Here is a 17876-nt window from a genome sequence, read left to right on the forward strand (position 1 = left end):
TGGTGATGTGAAATTAAAGGTTGTAAGTCTTAAGTACCAGGTTTTCCAAGGATAATCAATTAAAAAAAGAAAGAAAAAGCAGTCAAATACTCTAAGCACTTTTTTCCCTATCCCTAAGACATAAGGTCTTTGTATAAATTAAAACAGTATTTCAAATACACATAATATTCACTGACTGTAACTAGAGATCCTTAGAATTTTAAACATTTAAACACAGACCTATATGTAAATTTCTTATAAAAAATAAACAATATTGCAAACAAAATAACTTACGGCCCAATCAGGTTCACTCGTAGTGCACAGTACCAGATTTACAACAACAAGTTCAGTGCAAATGAGCCTCCAGGTCACTTACAGAAGTAAGATGATAAACCTGAGATGACATCAGATACTTGCTCTGAGCTGTTTGGGTTGCGCTCTGTAATAAATATGTGGTAAAAGTCTGCAGTCCGCTGTGCATGGGGAGCACTCATCTTTCTCCATTTGAAAGCCCTTCCCCGGAGTCGGAGTCGCAGTGCTGCAGAGGCGTCCCAGTGGTGGGTGGGGAGGTGGGTGGGGAGCGGGGATTCTGCAGCAAGTCCACCAGCGAAGCGATCTTCTCATCCACGTGCTCCTGGAGGGCGCGGATCCGCTGGTCGATGTGGTCCATGAGTTTCTTTTCCATCAGGTCCATATTTTTAGAAAGAATCTTTTCCAAGTAGGCACAAACAGGCTGCTCACCCATTCTAAAGATAAATTTAAAAATAATGTAACAATTATCTCTAATATTGTAACAAAAACAAGCAAACTATACAACAAGCAGCCAATATACAGCTTTATGTTTTACATTTAGGTCCATCATCCCTTTTGAGTTAAGCTTTGCACACGGCATGAGGTTTAGATCAGGGCTCATTCCTGCCCACAGGATCTCCAGCTGCTCCAGCACCGTGTGTGAAACGCACTGTTCTCCCCTCGTTGAATCGCTGTTGCTCCTTAGAGTCGGTCTAGCGTGGTCTGTGCATCTCTTTCTGGGCCCTCCGTTGTGTGTCAGGGTCTGTGCGTCTACCCTCCAGCAGTGCTCCTCGGTCATGAGTGTTCTCACTGCATCAGACTTGACACTGGGAAGAGTGTCTCCTCCTGTTTTATCATCTTTTCAAAGCTGATTTAGCTGTTTGACCTCCTTTGCCTTTCCTTACAATTTAAAAAATAACCTTGTCTATGTTTACAAAAAACTGTGGTAGGATTTTACTATGCATTATGTTAATTAAGCCTCTATATTAACAGAGTGAACAGACAATTTTACTATATTAGAAATGAAATTTGTAACTTAAAAGTTTCCCAGGAAAAAAGACCCAGGCCCACTGGTTTCTTTGGAGAATCCTACACAATCTCTTCTAAAACACAGAACCCATTTTACGAGGCTGGTGTCACCCTGACACAAAGCCAGACAAAGCCAGTATAAAGACACATGCAGACCAATATCTCTCCTGACTTAGATGCAAGAATACTCAACAAAACATTAACAAATCAAATCCAGCATGTGTAAAAAAGAATTCTACCCCATATAATTCTGACCGAGTGAGGCTTCTCCTAGGTGTGCAAGGCCGGTTCCGTTGGTAAAAATTAATGTGATCCCCCATATCAACAAACTATAGAGGAAGATTCATACGATCATATAAACGGACACAAAATATGCCTGCCAGATGCAACACCCATCTGGGACAAAAGAAACTGCCCCAAAACCAAGACTGAGGTGACAACACCCTACACTCAGGCCCTAAGCAGGTAGACTTCCGTCCCCACTTCTGGTCTCTGAATGTTCGCGCATGACGTGCAGGGAAATTTCATGTGTAAAAGGGAGGGACTTTGAGTGAGGAGGGCATTCCATCACAGCTGGACCCAGAAGCGCTCTTCAAATATGATTAGTTTGTTTCTTGAGATTTTATCTTTGCCCTACACATGCCAACTAGTTAACGCTGAGGCAGACTATCAATAAGGAAAATGTTGCCCTTCTATGTCCTTCCTGAATATGAGCCACATTTTTTAATAACACCTCAAATTTCAATGCTATTGAAGAATTTACAAAAATTTCAACCAATACAACTACCTCGTCTCACATGTGAAAAAAGTCTAAGCCAAAAGATTTAAACAGTAAGACAAAATAGTTAAGCCAGGACTGCGGCTGGAGTGCCCACTTCCAGGCTAGAGCAACACTTTGGCACATTACATCTATATAAAGAATAGAGAACATACTAAATACTTAGTCATCCTTCAATCCAACCAGGACTGCCAAAAACTGGAAGTATGAGATCAGGGGATAAGAGCTCGTATATTATAAATGATTGTAAGGTTAAAAATGTTTCGATGGCCCCAAACCTGGCTTAGGTTAAACATGATACACAGAAAACAACCTGTTACGGGGGGTTCGTTTGGTGCCCACAGTGCTGCCCACACAATGCCTGAGCAGTGCTCAACTCCTCCAGCTTAAGGCACTTTTTCCACAGCACTCCGGTGTACTTTGTAGAATACTTATTTCCCATAAGTGTATTAGTGGTAAAATGTACAAGTTCCTAAAATTATCTCTGGAAACATTTTCAGCATGCATTTATTGAAACAAATATGCTTATCACTAGCTGATCCTCCCACCTACCAAATCTAAACCACATTTTTAAAAAATACTCACCCCACACCAGTGATGCCGTCACTGGGCTTGGCGATGGTGCCCGGCCGCCCCGCCTTATGGCCCACACGGAGCCCGTTAACTTGACCGCACAGATTCTGCAGAAGAGGCAGCAGCTCGGAGTCCGGTGTACCTGAGCGGTCACTTGCTTTCTTCGGTAGGAAAGAAGACACCGCGTTTGTAAGGTCACCGCCAGGAAGAGAACAGTTTGGTGGCATGACTGGACACTCTCCGAGGTTTGTCCTGTTCCCTCCAGCGGGTGCCTGGGTCCTTCTGTCAGTGTGAGCTTCTGAGTCGCCAGTCACGTGGCCAGGACTCAGCCCAGCTCTGAAAGGACAAGGTGTGGAGGGTGACCTGTCCCAGACTGCCGACGGGGACGACGCCTGCAGGCCCATCACTCGAGTGAGCACAGTCTTTCCCAAAACCGACTGGAGCTGCTCTCCGATGGAAACGCAATTCTAAGCCAAGGAAATAAGTAAATGTCACTGTTAATAACGATGACAGCCACCTTTGGGAGTAATTTAGAATCAGGCAATGCGCATTCTTTCATTGGACCCTCAACACAACCACAGGAGGTACGCTATCATTACTCTGCAACATTAGGTGTCCCTGTCCTCTGCTAGGGGACACCTCCCAAACCCTCCCTTCCACTCCGCCACCCCCAACCTGTGTTCCTGATGCTCACAACATCCCCCACCCATGTTTTATTCACTCTAATGTTCAGAATTCCAACATTCAAAGCCTTCTTTCCCAGGCAGTCTCCTCTTGTGGGCTCCATGTGTCTTACTGGTGTCATCCTCTAACAACATCAATTTCACGGCTCCCTCTCCTTCTCACCCACAATCCCAACACCCAGTTAGTTAGCTGTCAAGCCCTCCCAGTGCCATCATGCTGGCAGCTCACAGCCCGGCACCAGGCTGCTGTGTCCATCATCTGACCCTCACGAACCCTCGCGGGGACGAGGGAGTAACGGGCAGCTGCCCTCCTTCTTGTCGTCTCACCCTGGACAGCATCACCTTTCCTCTGGTTCACCCTGCACACAGCGTGGAGTAGCACGTCTTTGAAATGCAGTGCGAAAACCCCTCCAGACTTAAAAATCAGCGCCCAAAGCCCTCTATGACTGAGCCCTGATCTACTGCAAACTTCCTGTCACTTCTTGGCTCCACACACACGAACGTATAACCACTTCCCAGCTATGTCCTGTTCCCTTTAATATTGAAGATTTAACGCATACCATTTTCTGTCTGTGAAACTGTATCCCTCCAAGTTTACTTGCCTGATCCAAGCCTTCTCCTTTAAAGGCCTACAAAAATAAAACTATAAAGATCCTTAAAGACACGATATAGAAAACTGATCTTTAAACCTTGTCAAGTGCTCAGAACGTGCCTCAGTCACTGAGAAGGGGGTAGCAGGTACTGGCTGAAAGGGCAAGTGACTAAATTTATGAAAAATTGTGAAGATCTGTAACAAAAACATTTTGTGAGACAGTAGGTCTACAAAATGCAATTTTTACTAAAGTAAACAGATAATAGGCAAATCAACAATAAAAGCTCAAAGAAAAATTTAAGTCTGTACATATTATAAAAAGCTATTAATTTTGAAAAGTTTTGGTGTCCAGAAAAAAATTCCCCTCCCGCTCACCTGCTGCTGGAAGCTGACCATGCTCATCAGCTGCTGAGCCCCAGGCGACAGTGTGGACCCCATGGAGCGCACGATGGTCTGGACCCGCTGCAGGTCCACCCCTGCGGCCACCACGGGAGAGCGTGCGGAAGGACGTGCTGAGGCCGGTCGCACGTGCACCACGACTTTGCTGACGAACACACGCTGCTTTTCACCAAAAGAGAGCAACTATCGTAAAACAAAAAGGTTCCAGGGAAATAAATAATGACATTAAAAACAATCATCATTTATGGTCACTTCTTGTTATTACCTGAGTAACAGTGAAGCAGTCAAGGATCCAAAAATTTACTTACTTTTTGCTAAAATAGTCATTGTCTGAAAAAATACCCCAAAGAATTATGTAAATAAACAAATCCTTTTCAAACTAAAAGATTACATGTAAAATACCATTTCACATGCTTAGATAAGGAATTAAAAATAAACCACACCAACCTCACAGCTTCATATACTACAACTTTCTACAAAACAATTTAAACTCGTCTGTCCAGAGCCCATGCAGTATTTGCTGAAATACTAAATGTGAAGGTCAGTGTTTTAGAATTTAGAACAGCAAAGGAATGTCACGAGTTCAAGTGACATTCTGACTCAGTGAAGGACACCCAGTTAGGGAAGGTTGGGCTCTGACCCCAGTTTGCTGGTTTCTTCCCCAGCAGGTGGTCCAGGGCTGTGTGCTGCCTCGTTTGGCCCCTGCTTTAAACCAAAAAGCAGTTCATGTGTGGTACAGGGCAACAACGTAGCTGAGTGGAAAGGGAACGGGGTTTAGAATCAGACCTAAGTTCGGTGAGGACCCCGCTTCTCTGCCTGTGCGTGTGCGTGTGTGCAGGGCAAATGCCAAAACTTGAGCCAGGAGCAAAATGATTTCATATGGTTGTTATGATGACCAATATTAAAATTCCCAGGATCTACCACTGAGTAGATGCTCAAAAATGTGTATCACTGTCATTTTTAACATTACCATACTATCCCTGCAGAAGAAATCTTCATATGAACCAAAGGTTTCCCTAAAAGAAATGACTCTTTGCACTCCCATGTACTTCCACAGGACAGGTACAAAAAACACTCACCTTCAGAGACACGCAAACCCACATATCACACAAAGACACAGGTGAACACAGATCCACAATCTAAAAACAGTGGCACCAAAAATGTGACTGTCATCAACAATTGAGTAGACACCTCTCAGGTCTCTACACTTCCATACCACATTCCAACTTCCACATTATCCCTTTTCTTTAAAAAAGTTACTTTTACTTTTAGAGAGAGGGGAAGAGAAGAAGAAAGAGAGGGAGAGAAACATCAATGGGCAAGAGCAGCATCAATTGGTTAGTTGCCTCTCACACTCCCCCAACCTGGGGACTGGGCCCACAACCCAGGCATGTGTCCTGACTGGGAGCTGAACTGCTGACCTTTCAGTTCACAGGTCAGTGCCCAACTCACTAAGCCCTACAAGTCAGGACCTTTTCTGCTTTTTTTAACCTCCAAGACTTTCTCACTATCAAATATAACACATACTTTGTATACTGAATCTATTATGTCTTGCCCACTATCATATTTACATGAGGGCTTTATTCCAATTTGTTTTATCACTGCTCATTCCTAAGTGCCCAATATGGTATCTGGCATCAACAGGCATTCAAATATTTTTGAATGAATGAGTCACTTTATTTAAATGACTTTAGAAGCTATTAATAGGTATATACCTCTAAAACATTTTAGAATAATCAGTCTATGATCCTCTATAAGTAATAATAAGCAGAGAACCTCACAGATAAAAATAATCTAGGGTTTCTTTCCCTCAGCTCCCTAGTGTTACCAATTAGGTTGGTCCAAAGAACTGAAAAACTCGCTGTAGGCGATTCTGTTCATCAGCAACAGAGCGCATTTCATAGTCAGGGCTCAGGGTTTTCAGGCCCCTTTCCTGAGACCGATGACGTCATTAAAGTTCATTTAACTATATTTTTAATGTTGAAGACACCAGTCCGAATCTCTTGAACTTTGAGTTTCCCTTGTCTGAAACTTCTCCAACTGTGTTTTTTCCTCAGTATTTTGGGCCTGAAATTGCTGTGGTTTTCTTGGCGCCTACATTTTATATACAAATAAGAAAGGTTTTTAAACAGTTTTCCAAGGCTTATGAGCACCATGGTACTGTATGAGCAACAGTACATCACAAGACATTGCCACAGCCAATACATGGTCATATTTCGAAAGGAGAATCTTGAAAAAAATTTTTAGAATATAATTGTTTTTTCTTGTTTACTAAGTATTTCTGAACTAAAACCAGGGACTAAGGTAGACTAATTGCATTACTAACCAACAGAAAATAAATACACAGAGCACAACTGTAGCTTCCAATTTAGTTAACATGCAATAATGACTCACCTTTATTTTACAAGCATATGTGGAGGACTCCAATTTTAGATATTTTTTGTACATGCTAATCTTTTCATGTTCACTAAAAATAAAAAAAAATGACCCTTTTTTTACTTTCACACATTATCACATTTAATAGTCACATTTAAAAACAAAGTTTTCCAGGACAATCCTTTTTGGACGATTCAGTTTTGCTCGTGAGGCACGAAGGGCTGTAGCCCCTACTGAACTGCACTGGACACACAGACCATACCTGCCACTTACTAGCAATATTTAAGATTCAAATTTGATTAACAAATGTGTAATCATGTGGCACAGAGCATGTTTTAAAGCTCTATTAACATATCTACTATTTCCCACATATATGGTATATAACACAGTTCATATTTAAGTTCTATAAAAGAAATATTAGGGCAGAACATCTGTAAGAAGTCAGGAAAAAATCAAAACGTAATAAAGGGTTAAACCTGCTAACATGGCACAGTATAGGGCTCACCTATTACTTTTATTTTTTGTTTATTTTTAGAGCGAGGGGAAGGAAGAGAGATGGAGAGAAACAACCATGTGTGAGACATCAATCAGTTGCCTCTCAAGCACCCCCTACTGGGCACCTGGGCAGAAAACCAGCAATATACCCTGACTGGGAATCAAACCAGTGACCTTTCCGTTCACAGGCCAGCAATCAATCCACTGAGCTACACCAGCCAGGGCTCATGCACTACATTTAGAGGATGTCCTTGTAAGAACATATGTTCAAAGTCCCAAGCTCACAGACAAATTAACCGTTGGAAAACACCCCTGTTAGTTAAAGGACACAGAGAAGAAAACTCTTCCACTGAGGAGATCTGACCTTCCGCCCACTTATCTTCCCTAAACTAGCTCTCATTTCCACACTTCTAAAAACAACTAGTCTGATCTAGACCATCTCAAAAAGCCCTAAAGGTCTAATGTTCTATTCCTGCTGGTGTGTTTTATCTTCTCCCCCTAATGCCTGGCACCAATGTCAGAGAATCAACGCATCCTGCAAAGTGGAGGAAAAGAAGCACACTACTTCAGAAGAACACGCACACACGCAGAAGCCACAAACCTCTTCTCCAGAACATCACGAACAGTCTTGCCCCGACTGGTTCCACTGTACTCCTCTCCTACATACACCTCCATATTTCTCGCTGAACTTAAAATGCCAACAGAAACCACTTCTTCACCTTCCTCAGGGTCACAGCGCAGGTAAAGGAAGCAGGGGGTTTCCTCTGGGCTGTTCCGGCTCCTTTCCAAAATCACCGGATCCTGGCTGAAAAGAACATAAGAACATTATACAGTATAGTTCTCCGAACACGGTTACTAACCCTCTTACTAAGCCGTATTTCTTGTATTCACTGCCATTTGCCTTTGGGATTCGCGCACCGTCCCAAGCCCCCAACAAATGCTCAATACAAATCCATCAAGAAATGGATACTTCAGACATCAGGGCTTTCTCCTACGTTTTCCCTTGATCCAACATCGTACTCAATCTCCCGTTATTGCTTCTCATTTAATTTAAAGCTCACCAGACACCAGTTCTGTGCAGAATAGTGGGAAGCACAATACGATAAAAGACAGAGTGTATCTGTTGCAAAAATTAAGAGAATGGCGATTCTCAACTGCTGACACTTTTTCACGTCTCTTTTGGTTGCCAGGAGGTGGACAGGAGTTTTCTGTTTATTTGGGGGATAGAGGATGATTCCAGTTGTGACAAGTGCACTCAAGGGCTGACCTGACGGATTTACCCGCGTTTGTGTGAAATGCCTTTTGCAGGTGACCCGCCCAGAAGCCCCTGCGCCTAACACTCACGCCCTGCAGTGGCCCCGGCCCTCCAGCCACCCAGGCCCTGTCCGTCACCCACCCAGGCCCTGGCTTCCTGCACTGACCCTTCACCACATTCGCTCCGGATCCCGGGCCCAGACTCTCTCCACTCAAGGCCCCCGCCTCCCCTCACCACGCCCCCAGGAGCGTGGCTGTCACCAGGCAGCCAGCCCGTCCCCGCAGGCCAGGCGCACCCTGGGGCAGGCAGCGCCAGCAGCTCATCCCACTCCAATTCCTGCGCTCCGACACCAGCTCCGGTGACAAGGAGGCTCTGGTCCAGGCCCCCGCCTGTGGCATCCCAGGAAGAGGCCAGCGAGGGGCGGCGGGTCCACAACCCATCCTCAGCCTCGGTCTCCATTGGGCCACCTCCAGGCCAGGACAGCCCCGGAACCTTTCTCCCGGATCTTGAGCTTCTGCCTGGGCGGAGGGGAGCTGATAAAGCCGGGCAACTTCCGGTTCCTCGGGCCTCTTGCTCTTGCTGGAAAAGAACCCAGTGCGGTATAAACGCATGCGCGAGGCGGGCCTTGTTGAGCAACTGGGTTCACAACTTGCCGGGAGACCCCCCAGAGGGGAGCATGCGCGCTAACAGCACCTTCTCTCACCGCGGGAGCTGTTCTCAGACACGGAGTGGTGGGCGCGGGACCATGTCGTCCTTTCTACGTTGCCCCGGGGAAAAAGGCAGTGGAAGGACCACGGTTGCTGGGCGGCCCCGGAGGGTTGATCTAGTGAGGAGAGTGTGTCGTCAGGCAGTCGTGGTGTCGTCGCTCCACGCCACCAGAAGGACTGTTTGCAGACACCCCTGGAATGGGCGGCAGGCATCCCTGCTGCAGTGGAGCGCTCGGCGGCGCGGGGCCCGGGCGTGGAGCTGGCGTTTCCTTTTTACTCTTCCTTCTCTGCCCACACACGCTGTCCCCCTAGACGGTGGTCAGGTGGACGCTGGCGGTGCGGCGTTAGCAGGCGGAGGCTTGGCCGGAGTCCCAGGGCGGCGCTGGGGGGGCGGTGTCACAGGCGACTTTGGGGGGTGCAGCCGACGAGGTCTCGACGGCCCGGGGCACTGCGGCCAGGGGCGTGGAGACCCCAGCGCTCAGGCTGCAGGAAGCGAAGGCCCGGAGCCAAAGGGGCCCAGGGCGGGATCTGCAGCCCTGGCCTCAGCCCAGGGAGCAGAACCTGCCCGGGTCTCAGCAGACAGGAGACAGCATAGGAAAAACTGAGACTGGGCGGCTGTTACTGGCAGGCGGCAAGCATCCTGGTTGCCAGGGAACACGTTTTATCACTTAGGTTGAATGAATAGTAAACCTAGGCAGGGAGGAGGAGGGAGTCATCTCACCCAGGACTCAGCAGTCCTGAGCCTGGTCCCATAGTAAAGCCGGGTGTTACAACATCCTAAGAAACTATCTTGGCAAGGAAGGAGGGAAGTCCTTGAAATTCTAAGTAGCATTGCCACTGTCTGAGAAAGAAAGCCTTGAAACTGTGCTTTCATCCCAGAGCCTGAAATGCCAGAGAGGGTCCGCAGGGCCCAGAGGAGAGCCCATAAATAACTTTGGGTAATCGCCGCAGCTTTCATTAACTGCCTCCTGTCCTGTATCTGTTTTACAACACGATGAACAAATGGAGTCTGGAGCAAGATAAGGATTCGTGCCAACAGACCACCCGACACTTACCTCAATTTAGGTAGGCATGTAGTCCCCCTCCCCCTGCCTGGAAATCTGGCATCACCTTTACCTGTCAATCAGTGTGTGACTTGTTCACCCCATCCCGCCAACTAGGTAAGTCCTCAGATCAAAGGACCCGCTCTCTGGGTGCCCTTGGCTCTAGACCACCCTGGGCCTTACCACCTGGGCCATAGCCGCTCATACTTTTGCTTTGCTCTGAACCTCTCCCTTTGAGCCCCCCCCCCCCCCCCGCTACACCCCACCCTACCTAGGCCCAGTCTCTTCCATGGGAAAGGGTCACTAATAAACTGAATGCACTCTAACAGAGTTGCTGATCTGTAATTCTTTACATGCGTCAGTAAGAAGAACTAGGTGTCTCCCGTCAACACTAGACCAGGTTGGTTGGAAAAGTGAGAGTGGGTGGGACTTCCCAGGCACCCTGCCACCTAGAAAGGTAAATGCCTCACCACCTCCACCCACTTTCTTTCTGAAAAGGTTTGTGCCAGTGAGTTTTCATCTTTTGAAAGAAAGAATAAAGATTATGGAAAAGTGGAATGTCAGAGTTGAAAAAGTCCTTAAACGTGAAGGTCCTTTTTGCTAAGTTTTTACAAAACACTCCACTCATTCAAGGTTGTCTACCTCAGTAATTCTGCCCAATGTGTCCTGCTTCCTGTGGTTATAAATTAACTTGCATTCTTATCCACATATTTGGACAGTCCAAAGGAAAATAGGCTCTTCAGAAATTCCAACGTGCAGTTTGGGGAGCGAGATCAATACTATCAGTTCTATGTTAACTGTTTAAATATAAGGCTGAATAATCAGGAGTCGGAAATTAAAGAGTCCTCATGTTTTCCTCTTTCTTTCATTTCCCCTGTAGCCAATAAACCAAGTCTTAAGGTCGGTAGGAGTCCCATAACCAGGCCTTGTTATTAACAGTGTGTGTTCCATAATAGATTCAAACACTTTTGTTTCAGAACTCCTTTACAACCCCCCCCTTTTTTAGACACGGTTTTTTCTAATTCACTTTAGAGGCAGAAAGAAACCTTGACTTGTTCCACTGATTTATGCATTTATTGGTTGATTCTTTTTAAAAAAAAAAGATTTTATTTATTTATTTTTAGAGAGTGGAAGGGAGAGAGAAAGAGAGGGAGAGAAACATCAATGTGTGGTCGGTTGCCTCTTGTGTGCCCCAAACTGGGAACCTGGCCCACAACCCAGGCATGTGCCCTGACTGGGAATCGAACCAGCAACCCTTTGGTTCACAGTGTGACACTCAATCCACTGAGCCACACCAGCCAGGGCTATTGGTTGATTCTTGTATGTGCCCTGACCCAGGATTGAACCTGCAACTTTGGTGTACCAGTACAATGCTGTAACCAACTGAGCTACCTGGTCAGGGTCTTTACACCCTTATATCATTAAAAACTTCACACAGCTTTTGTGCATCTATAAGTTTTATTTTCCTAATTAACAAAATTAACCACCTTCTTCTGCTTGGATCTACAGTAATGCACACTAACTTGAATCAATAAAGAGAAGATTGAAAAGGTCACTGGCATGAATGACAGGGTATCTATGGAAAAAATCCTCTCCAGCTTCAGAACACCTGGCTTAAAATGAACTTTCATAATGGACCCATTGCATGGAATCGTTTTATTCTGCATCCCTGGGATCTTGGCTGTAACTTAAAATTGTTTACCTTTAAGGTCTGCACGAACCAGCTCTTATTTTGGTAAGTTAATAATGAAGGCAAGTAGCATTCGAGCCAAGTCAGCTTAGGATGTTCTTTTTTGTTATGTCTTTGTGACTCTTGCACATTCTGGAGAAATAACCCATCAAGTTCAACATAATATGCTCACAGTTAATTTTGAGTAGTGCATGTTTCCTGCAAAAACCACCTATATTTATGCAAAATTATAGACGTTTGAGGTATGTTTATTAATGTCCCTCTAGGGGTAGGTGGTACTATGGGATTGCAGTTAAAGGAAAGCTTTAAAATCCCTTTCTACCAATTTTACTTTTGATAGCTCTGCTTTTATATATAACATAATATGAACAGCCAGTGTAAATATTGTTAATATTAAGAAAATTTTTAATTATTTTTTAAAAACATATTTTATTGATTATACTATTATAGTTGTTGCAGACCCTGTCCAGCAGAGTCCGCCTGTTGTGGCTGATGATGAGAATCAGTGCACACAGAACAACAATCCTATGGACAAAAAGGGAACAACACAACTACTCTCTCAAGGGGAGAGTGTCCATGGATGCCTCAGCCACTCTCTCAAGAGGAGAGTACCTCGACCCTTGCCTAGACAGGCTTTTATTGTTTTCCTTGGGTCTAACATCATAGAAAGATTTATTATCTATCACATAGAATATTATGTCTACATTCTAGATACAATCAAGGAAATGAAAATAACATGCAAAGGGGAATGGCGATTAGCTCATTAGCTCTGTCCTCAGGAGAACTCATACAGGCTTTGGAAATTACCTTGAAGATAGACAATACGCATTTGTTGTTTTAGACCAGGGTGATGGAGTTTTAGCAAGAGCAAGCCATAACAATCTGTATGCATTTTCTAGGCCTGATTCCCACGGGAAAACTCTATTTGAAGGTCTGGCTCCTGCCCACCACTCCGCATCTGTAGGTTTTCCATACAGAGCTGAGTAACATTTGCCAGGCCAAGACAAACTGGTCTCCTACAATAGTTGTCCCATTTTTTTCCCCTTTATCCCCCTCCACCTTGCACCCCTCCCACCCACATTCCGCCCCGCTCAGTTCATGTCCATGGATCGTACATGTAAGTTCTGTGACTTTACATTTCTAACACTATTCTTAACCTCCCCCTGTCAATTTTGTACCACATTTATGCTTCCTATTCTCTGTACCTTTTCCCCTAATCTCCCCGGCTCCCAATCCCTGCTGAAAACCCTCCATGTGATCTCCTTTCTGTGATTCTGTTCCTGTTCTACTTGTTTGCTTAGTTTGTTTTTGATTTTAGGTTTCAGTTGTTGATAGTTGTGAGTTGTCATTTTACTGTTCATAGTTTTTGATCTTCTTTTCCTTAGATAAGTCCTTTTAATATTTCATACAATAAGCACTTGGTGAGGATGAACTCCTTTAACTTATCTGAGAAGCACGTTACCTGCCCTTCCATTCTAAATGATAGCTTTGCTGGATAGAGTAATCTTGGATATAGGTCCTTGCCTTTCATGACTTTGAATACTTTTTTCCAGCCCCTTTTTGCCTGTAAGGTTTCTTCAGAGAAGTCAGCTGATAGTCTTATGGAAACATCTTACAGTAAGTAACTGTCTTTTCTCTTGCTGCTTTTAAGATTTTCTCCTTTAATCTTGGGTAATGTGATTATGATGTGCCTTGGTGTGTGCTTCCTTGAGTCTAACTTCTTTGGCACTCTCTGAGCTTCCTGGACTTCTGGAAGTCTATTTTTTTTTTTGCCAGATTGGGGAAGTTCTCCTTCATTATGTTTTCAAATAAGCTTTCAATTTCTTGCTCTTCCTCTTCTCCTTCTGACATTCCTATGATTCAGATGTTGGAATGTTTAAAGTTGTCCTGGAGGTTCCTAAGCCTCTCCTCATTTTTTTGAAGTCTTGTTTCTTCCTTCTGTTCTGTTTGAATGTTTAATAGTTCCTTCTGCTCCATATTATTGATTTGAGTCCCAGTTTCCCTCCCTTCACTGTTGGTTCTCTATACATTTCTCTTCATTTCACTTTTCATAGTCTTCACTTTTTCCTCTATTTTGCAACCATACTCAAACATTTCTGTGAGCATACTGATTACCAGTGTTTTGAACTCTGCACCTGATAGGTTGGCTGTCTCTTCATTGCTTAGTTCTATTTTTGGAGCTTTGATTTATTCTTTTATTAAAGCCATATTTTTTTAAAAATCTCAGCACAGGTGTTATAAGGGGCAGATCCTTAAGTGATCACCAGGGTGAGGCAGCCCATGTGGCTACATTGTGGTGCTGTATGTGGAAGAAGAGGCCAAGAGGGAACAATGCTACTTGCTTGGCTCTCTGCAGGCTTCCTTCCAGTCACTTCCTCCACTCCCCACAAGCAAACTGGGTCCTTCTGGTGCTGATTCCTGGGTGGGTGGATTTGTGTACATTCTAGAACCCTGTGGATCTCTCCAGCAAACTCTCCTGTGAGACTGGCACTTTCTCCTGCCCCTGCAACCCCCACAGGTTTTTATAGTCGGAGGTTTTGAGGCTTTATTTCCCAGTGCTGGAACCTTGGGTTGCACGATCTATGCCACTCCCCAGTAGTTCTTCCTGGTTTATCTGCACACGAATGTGGGACCACCTGCTCCTCCAGCTGCGCCTGCCCCAGTCTGCCAGCTGCCACCTTGCCTGGAATCCTCTCTGCCCTGGCTGCCTGTCTCCACCCATCCTACCAGTCTGGAAGAATGTTTCTTCTTTTCCTCCTTGGTTGTTGGACTTCCATATAGTTTGCTTTTTGGAAGCTTAAGAAACCAAGGAACTGAAATCTGTCTCACCATCATTGCTATAAGGCAGAGGTTGGTGACATTAGGATCCCCTTTATCTTAGTAAAACTGCTTTGATTTTTCCTCAGACACTTTGGTGGCTCTTAGGGTTAGTGAGGTTGATGATTATTCTGGGTCTTTCAGCATGTTTATGGAATTTATGTATTCAGCCTCTCAATACGAGGAGCAGAGCAGTCTTTGGGAAGGCAGAAAAACACTAAAGAGAAAAACACAGACTAGGTAATATAAAAGTAGCTCAAGACCTGATATCATTTGAGCATCTGTCTCACAGTTTAGGACAATGTTGCTTTTTGAAAACTCAGTAGGAAGACTGGCGACTTGCCAATGATTCAAAGAGAAATTCTATTTCTAAGAATTTCTGAGGATAATGTCAAATGCTGAAGATAATGTCAAATACAGGAAAAAATATAGATAGATAGATAGATAGATAGATAGATAGACAGATAGATAGTCTCCAAGGCTATTCATCAGAATTCTTTGTAATTTTAAAATATTGAAAACCTAAATGTCCATACACAGGCAAGTACTGAATACAATATTGTCCTTCAGTACAGCAGAGTCTCATACTGCCACAGAAAAAGAATGAAGTGATGTAGTAGTTTCCAAGATATATTGTTAATTAAGCAGGAAAAAAGCAAAGTGCAAAAGAATTTCTACTGTGCCACCTTTTGTATAAGAGGGAAGGGGAAATAAAATATACACGTGCCCACTTTTGAAAAAAGAAATGCAAGAAAAACAAATGTGATTGGTTACCTACAGGACTGGGTGGGAATGGAGTAGACGGGATCTGGGAGAACCCTGCCAATGTTTAGTATCCTCAAAAACAACAAAAATCAAGGATGGGGGTAGTTATGATTCAAGCAACTTCTGAATGCAATATTTTGGCTATATATCCTCATACTAAAGATTAAAAAGAGGTATACTTACCTTTGCTAGGTTTTGCCCAGTGACATTGAAAAGTGATTTAAAAGTGGTTCTGTATTCCAGAATTGAGCAAATAAGTACATTTTTGAGGATTCTAAGAAGCAGGTTTCTCACTGATAAACAAAGAAATTACAAAGATGGAAAAAAGAACCTTTAAAATGAATCCTGTGGTATTGCACAGGTATTGAAGGTGCCCTGGTGAACTCATGATGGCTGGCTGGCTGGATATTAAAGACTTCCCAGCTCTCTCTACTGAAATAGCAAGAAGCAACAACACATCTGTAACACTGAGCACACTTAGTGCCCAGATCCTGATTTCTGAGTACCGATCTCCACTGAAAAACAAGGGGAAAACCAGAGCTTCTTGGAGAAATGGCTGCTTCCAGAGCTAGGGCAGGGAAAGGACAGGACGGACCTGCAACATATTGAAGTACCTTAACATAAGGAAAGGCTCGAAAGAATGATGGGGCCCTGACTAGTGTGGCTCAGCCGGGTAGGCGTTGTTCCACAAAGCGAAACGTCGCCAGTTCAATTCCCAGTCAGGGCACATGCCTGGGTTGCAGGTTTGGTCCCTGGTTGGGGCACATACGAGAGGCAACCAATTGTTTCTCTCCCTTTCTCCTTTCCTTCCTCTCTCTCTAAAAATAAATTTAAATCTTTCTAGAAAAATGATGGGAACATGACAAAAGTCAGCTTGAAGCTCCTCCACTTTGCAAGTCTGAGACAGTTTGAGCACTAACCACTCATAGATTTGAATCCATTCAATAAAATTCATTCAAGAAGAACATCTATAAATCCATTCTGATACAAATGATAACACATCCTGCTTTCAGTAGAACCCCAATAAATATAGAAGAAGGACAAGGTTAGGAAATCACCATCTGAAGACCATCATAGCTGTAATTGACCAGATGAGAAAGTGGGGAAAGTTTCATAGGAAACAGAGGTAGCTCTCCATGAGATGTTAATGAGAAAGTTAGTTGTATTACAGTGGAGAAACCTGGAGACATCACCTTAACCGACTGGCTAACATTAGCACCACCAATAGTAGGGAAAACCAACATTCTGCATTTCATTTCAGAATATGGCACTGCTGTGGTACTCTTGCTAAGAAAATAACCTAAATCCGACCATGAGGAGACATCAGATACACTTGAAATGAGAGACCCTCAAAAAAATAATTGACCTGTATGAACAATAAGAAAAGCTAGCAAGGCAGCAGGATATAAGGTTAATATACAAAAGTCAACTGCATTTCTTTACAACAACAGGAAACAAATAGAAAACAATTAGTGAGCATACCAATTACAATATTATCAGAGAATACTAATTAAAATTTTAAAAGATATCTATATATGGCATCTATAGGAAAAGAGTATAAAACTTTATTAGGAAACAAGTAATTGGACCTAAATGTTATAAACAGAGTTACAGGTTCAATAAAATTCCAATAAGAATCCCAAAGAGATTTTAGTGAAACTTGATTCTAAAGGATTCATGAAAGAAATAATTGGTGGGCTGGACTGCATTAGATAAAATTTCTGCTCTGCAATAGACTATCAAAAGAATGAGAAGACAAGCTATACACTGGGAAAAATACTTGCAAAAGATGTATCTTATAAAGGACTTATAAAAATATACAAAAATTCTAAAAACAGCAATAAGAAAATGAACAACCCAATTTAAAAATGGCCAAAAGATCTGAATAGACACCTCACCAAAAAAGACATACGGATGGCAAATAAACATAAAAAGGTGCTCAACATTACATGTTACTAGGAAATTTCAAGTTAAAGTAACAAGATACTACTCTGCAACGATTAGAATGGTTAAAATCTAAAACTGACAACACCAAGTGCTGACAAGAATGTGAAGCAACAGGAACTCTAATTCATTGCTTGTGGGGACACAAAATGGTACAGCCATTTTGGAAGACAGTTCGGCAGTTTCTTACAAGTCTAAATATACTTCTTCCATAAGATCCAGTAAGCATGCTCCTTTGTATTTACCCAAATAAGTTGAAAACTTACACATTAAAACCTGCTCACAGATGTTTATAGGAGTCTTACCCATAACTGTCCAAACTTGGAAACAACCAGGATGTCTTGTCCTTCAGTAGGTGAACGAATAAACTGCTTTATGCAGACGATGGAATATTATTCAGCACTAAAAAGATGTGAGCTTCCAAGCCATGAGAAGAGACAGGAATCTTTGGTGCATATTA

At 43.5% G+C, this 17876-nt stretch overlaps 1 protein-coding gene across 2 annotated transcripts; it reads right to left on the reverse strand.

The window, feature by feature from the left end:
• Positions 1–9235, reverse strand: LOC119059539 (ATPase PAAT). Of its 2 annotated transcripts, none has more exons than XM_037159213.2 (7): positions 9154–9235; positions 8746–9029; positions 7797–8000; positions 6719–6791; positions 4301–4507; positions 2663–3117; positions 1–725 (listed from the first exon to the last, which is right to left on the reverse strand). In XM_037159213.2, the coding sequence occupies exons 2-7, from the start codon at positions 8907–8909 to the stop codon at positions 470–472; spliced, it is 1359 nt and encodes a 452-aa protein (XP_037015108.2). In that variant the 5' UTR covers positions 8910–9029; positions 9154–9235; the 3' UTR covers positions 1–469. The 2 variants fall into 2 exon arrangements, with proteins under 2 accessions (XP_037015108.2, XP_053524543.1); XM_053668568.1 differs by having other exon boundaries at positions 9144–9233.
• Between the last annotated feature and the right edge of the window lie 8641 nt (positions 9236–17876).

The sequence above is a fragment of the Artibeus jamaicensis genome, unplaced genomic scaffold (genome assembly GCF_021234435.1).
Source record: "Artibeus jamaicensis isolate MK-2021 breed Jamaican fruit bat unplaced genomic scaffold, CSHL_Jam_final contig_490, whole genome shotgun sequence".
In the NCBI taxonomy this organism is placed as follows: Eukaryota; Metazoa; Chordata; class Mammalia; order Chiroptera; family Phyllostomidae; genus Artibeus; species Artibeus jamaicensis.

Coding starts and splice junctions, on each gene's coding strand:
- LOC119059539 (XM_037159213.2), bottom strand. CDS start 8,909: ATGGAGACCGAGGCTGAGGATGGGTTGTGGACCCGCCGCCCCTCGCTG. Junction 8,001..8,745: donor CTGGCGCTGCCTGCCCCAGG/GTGCGCCTGGCC, acceptor TGTTCTTTTCAG/CCAGGATCCGGTGATTTTGG. Junction 4,508..6,718: donor CATATGCTTGTAAAATAAAG/GTGAGTCATTAT, acceptor GTTTTACGATAG/TTGCTCTCTTTTGGTGAAAA.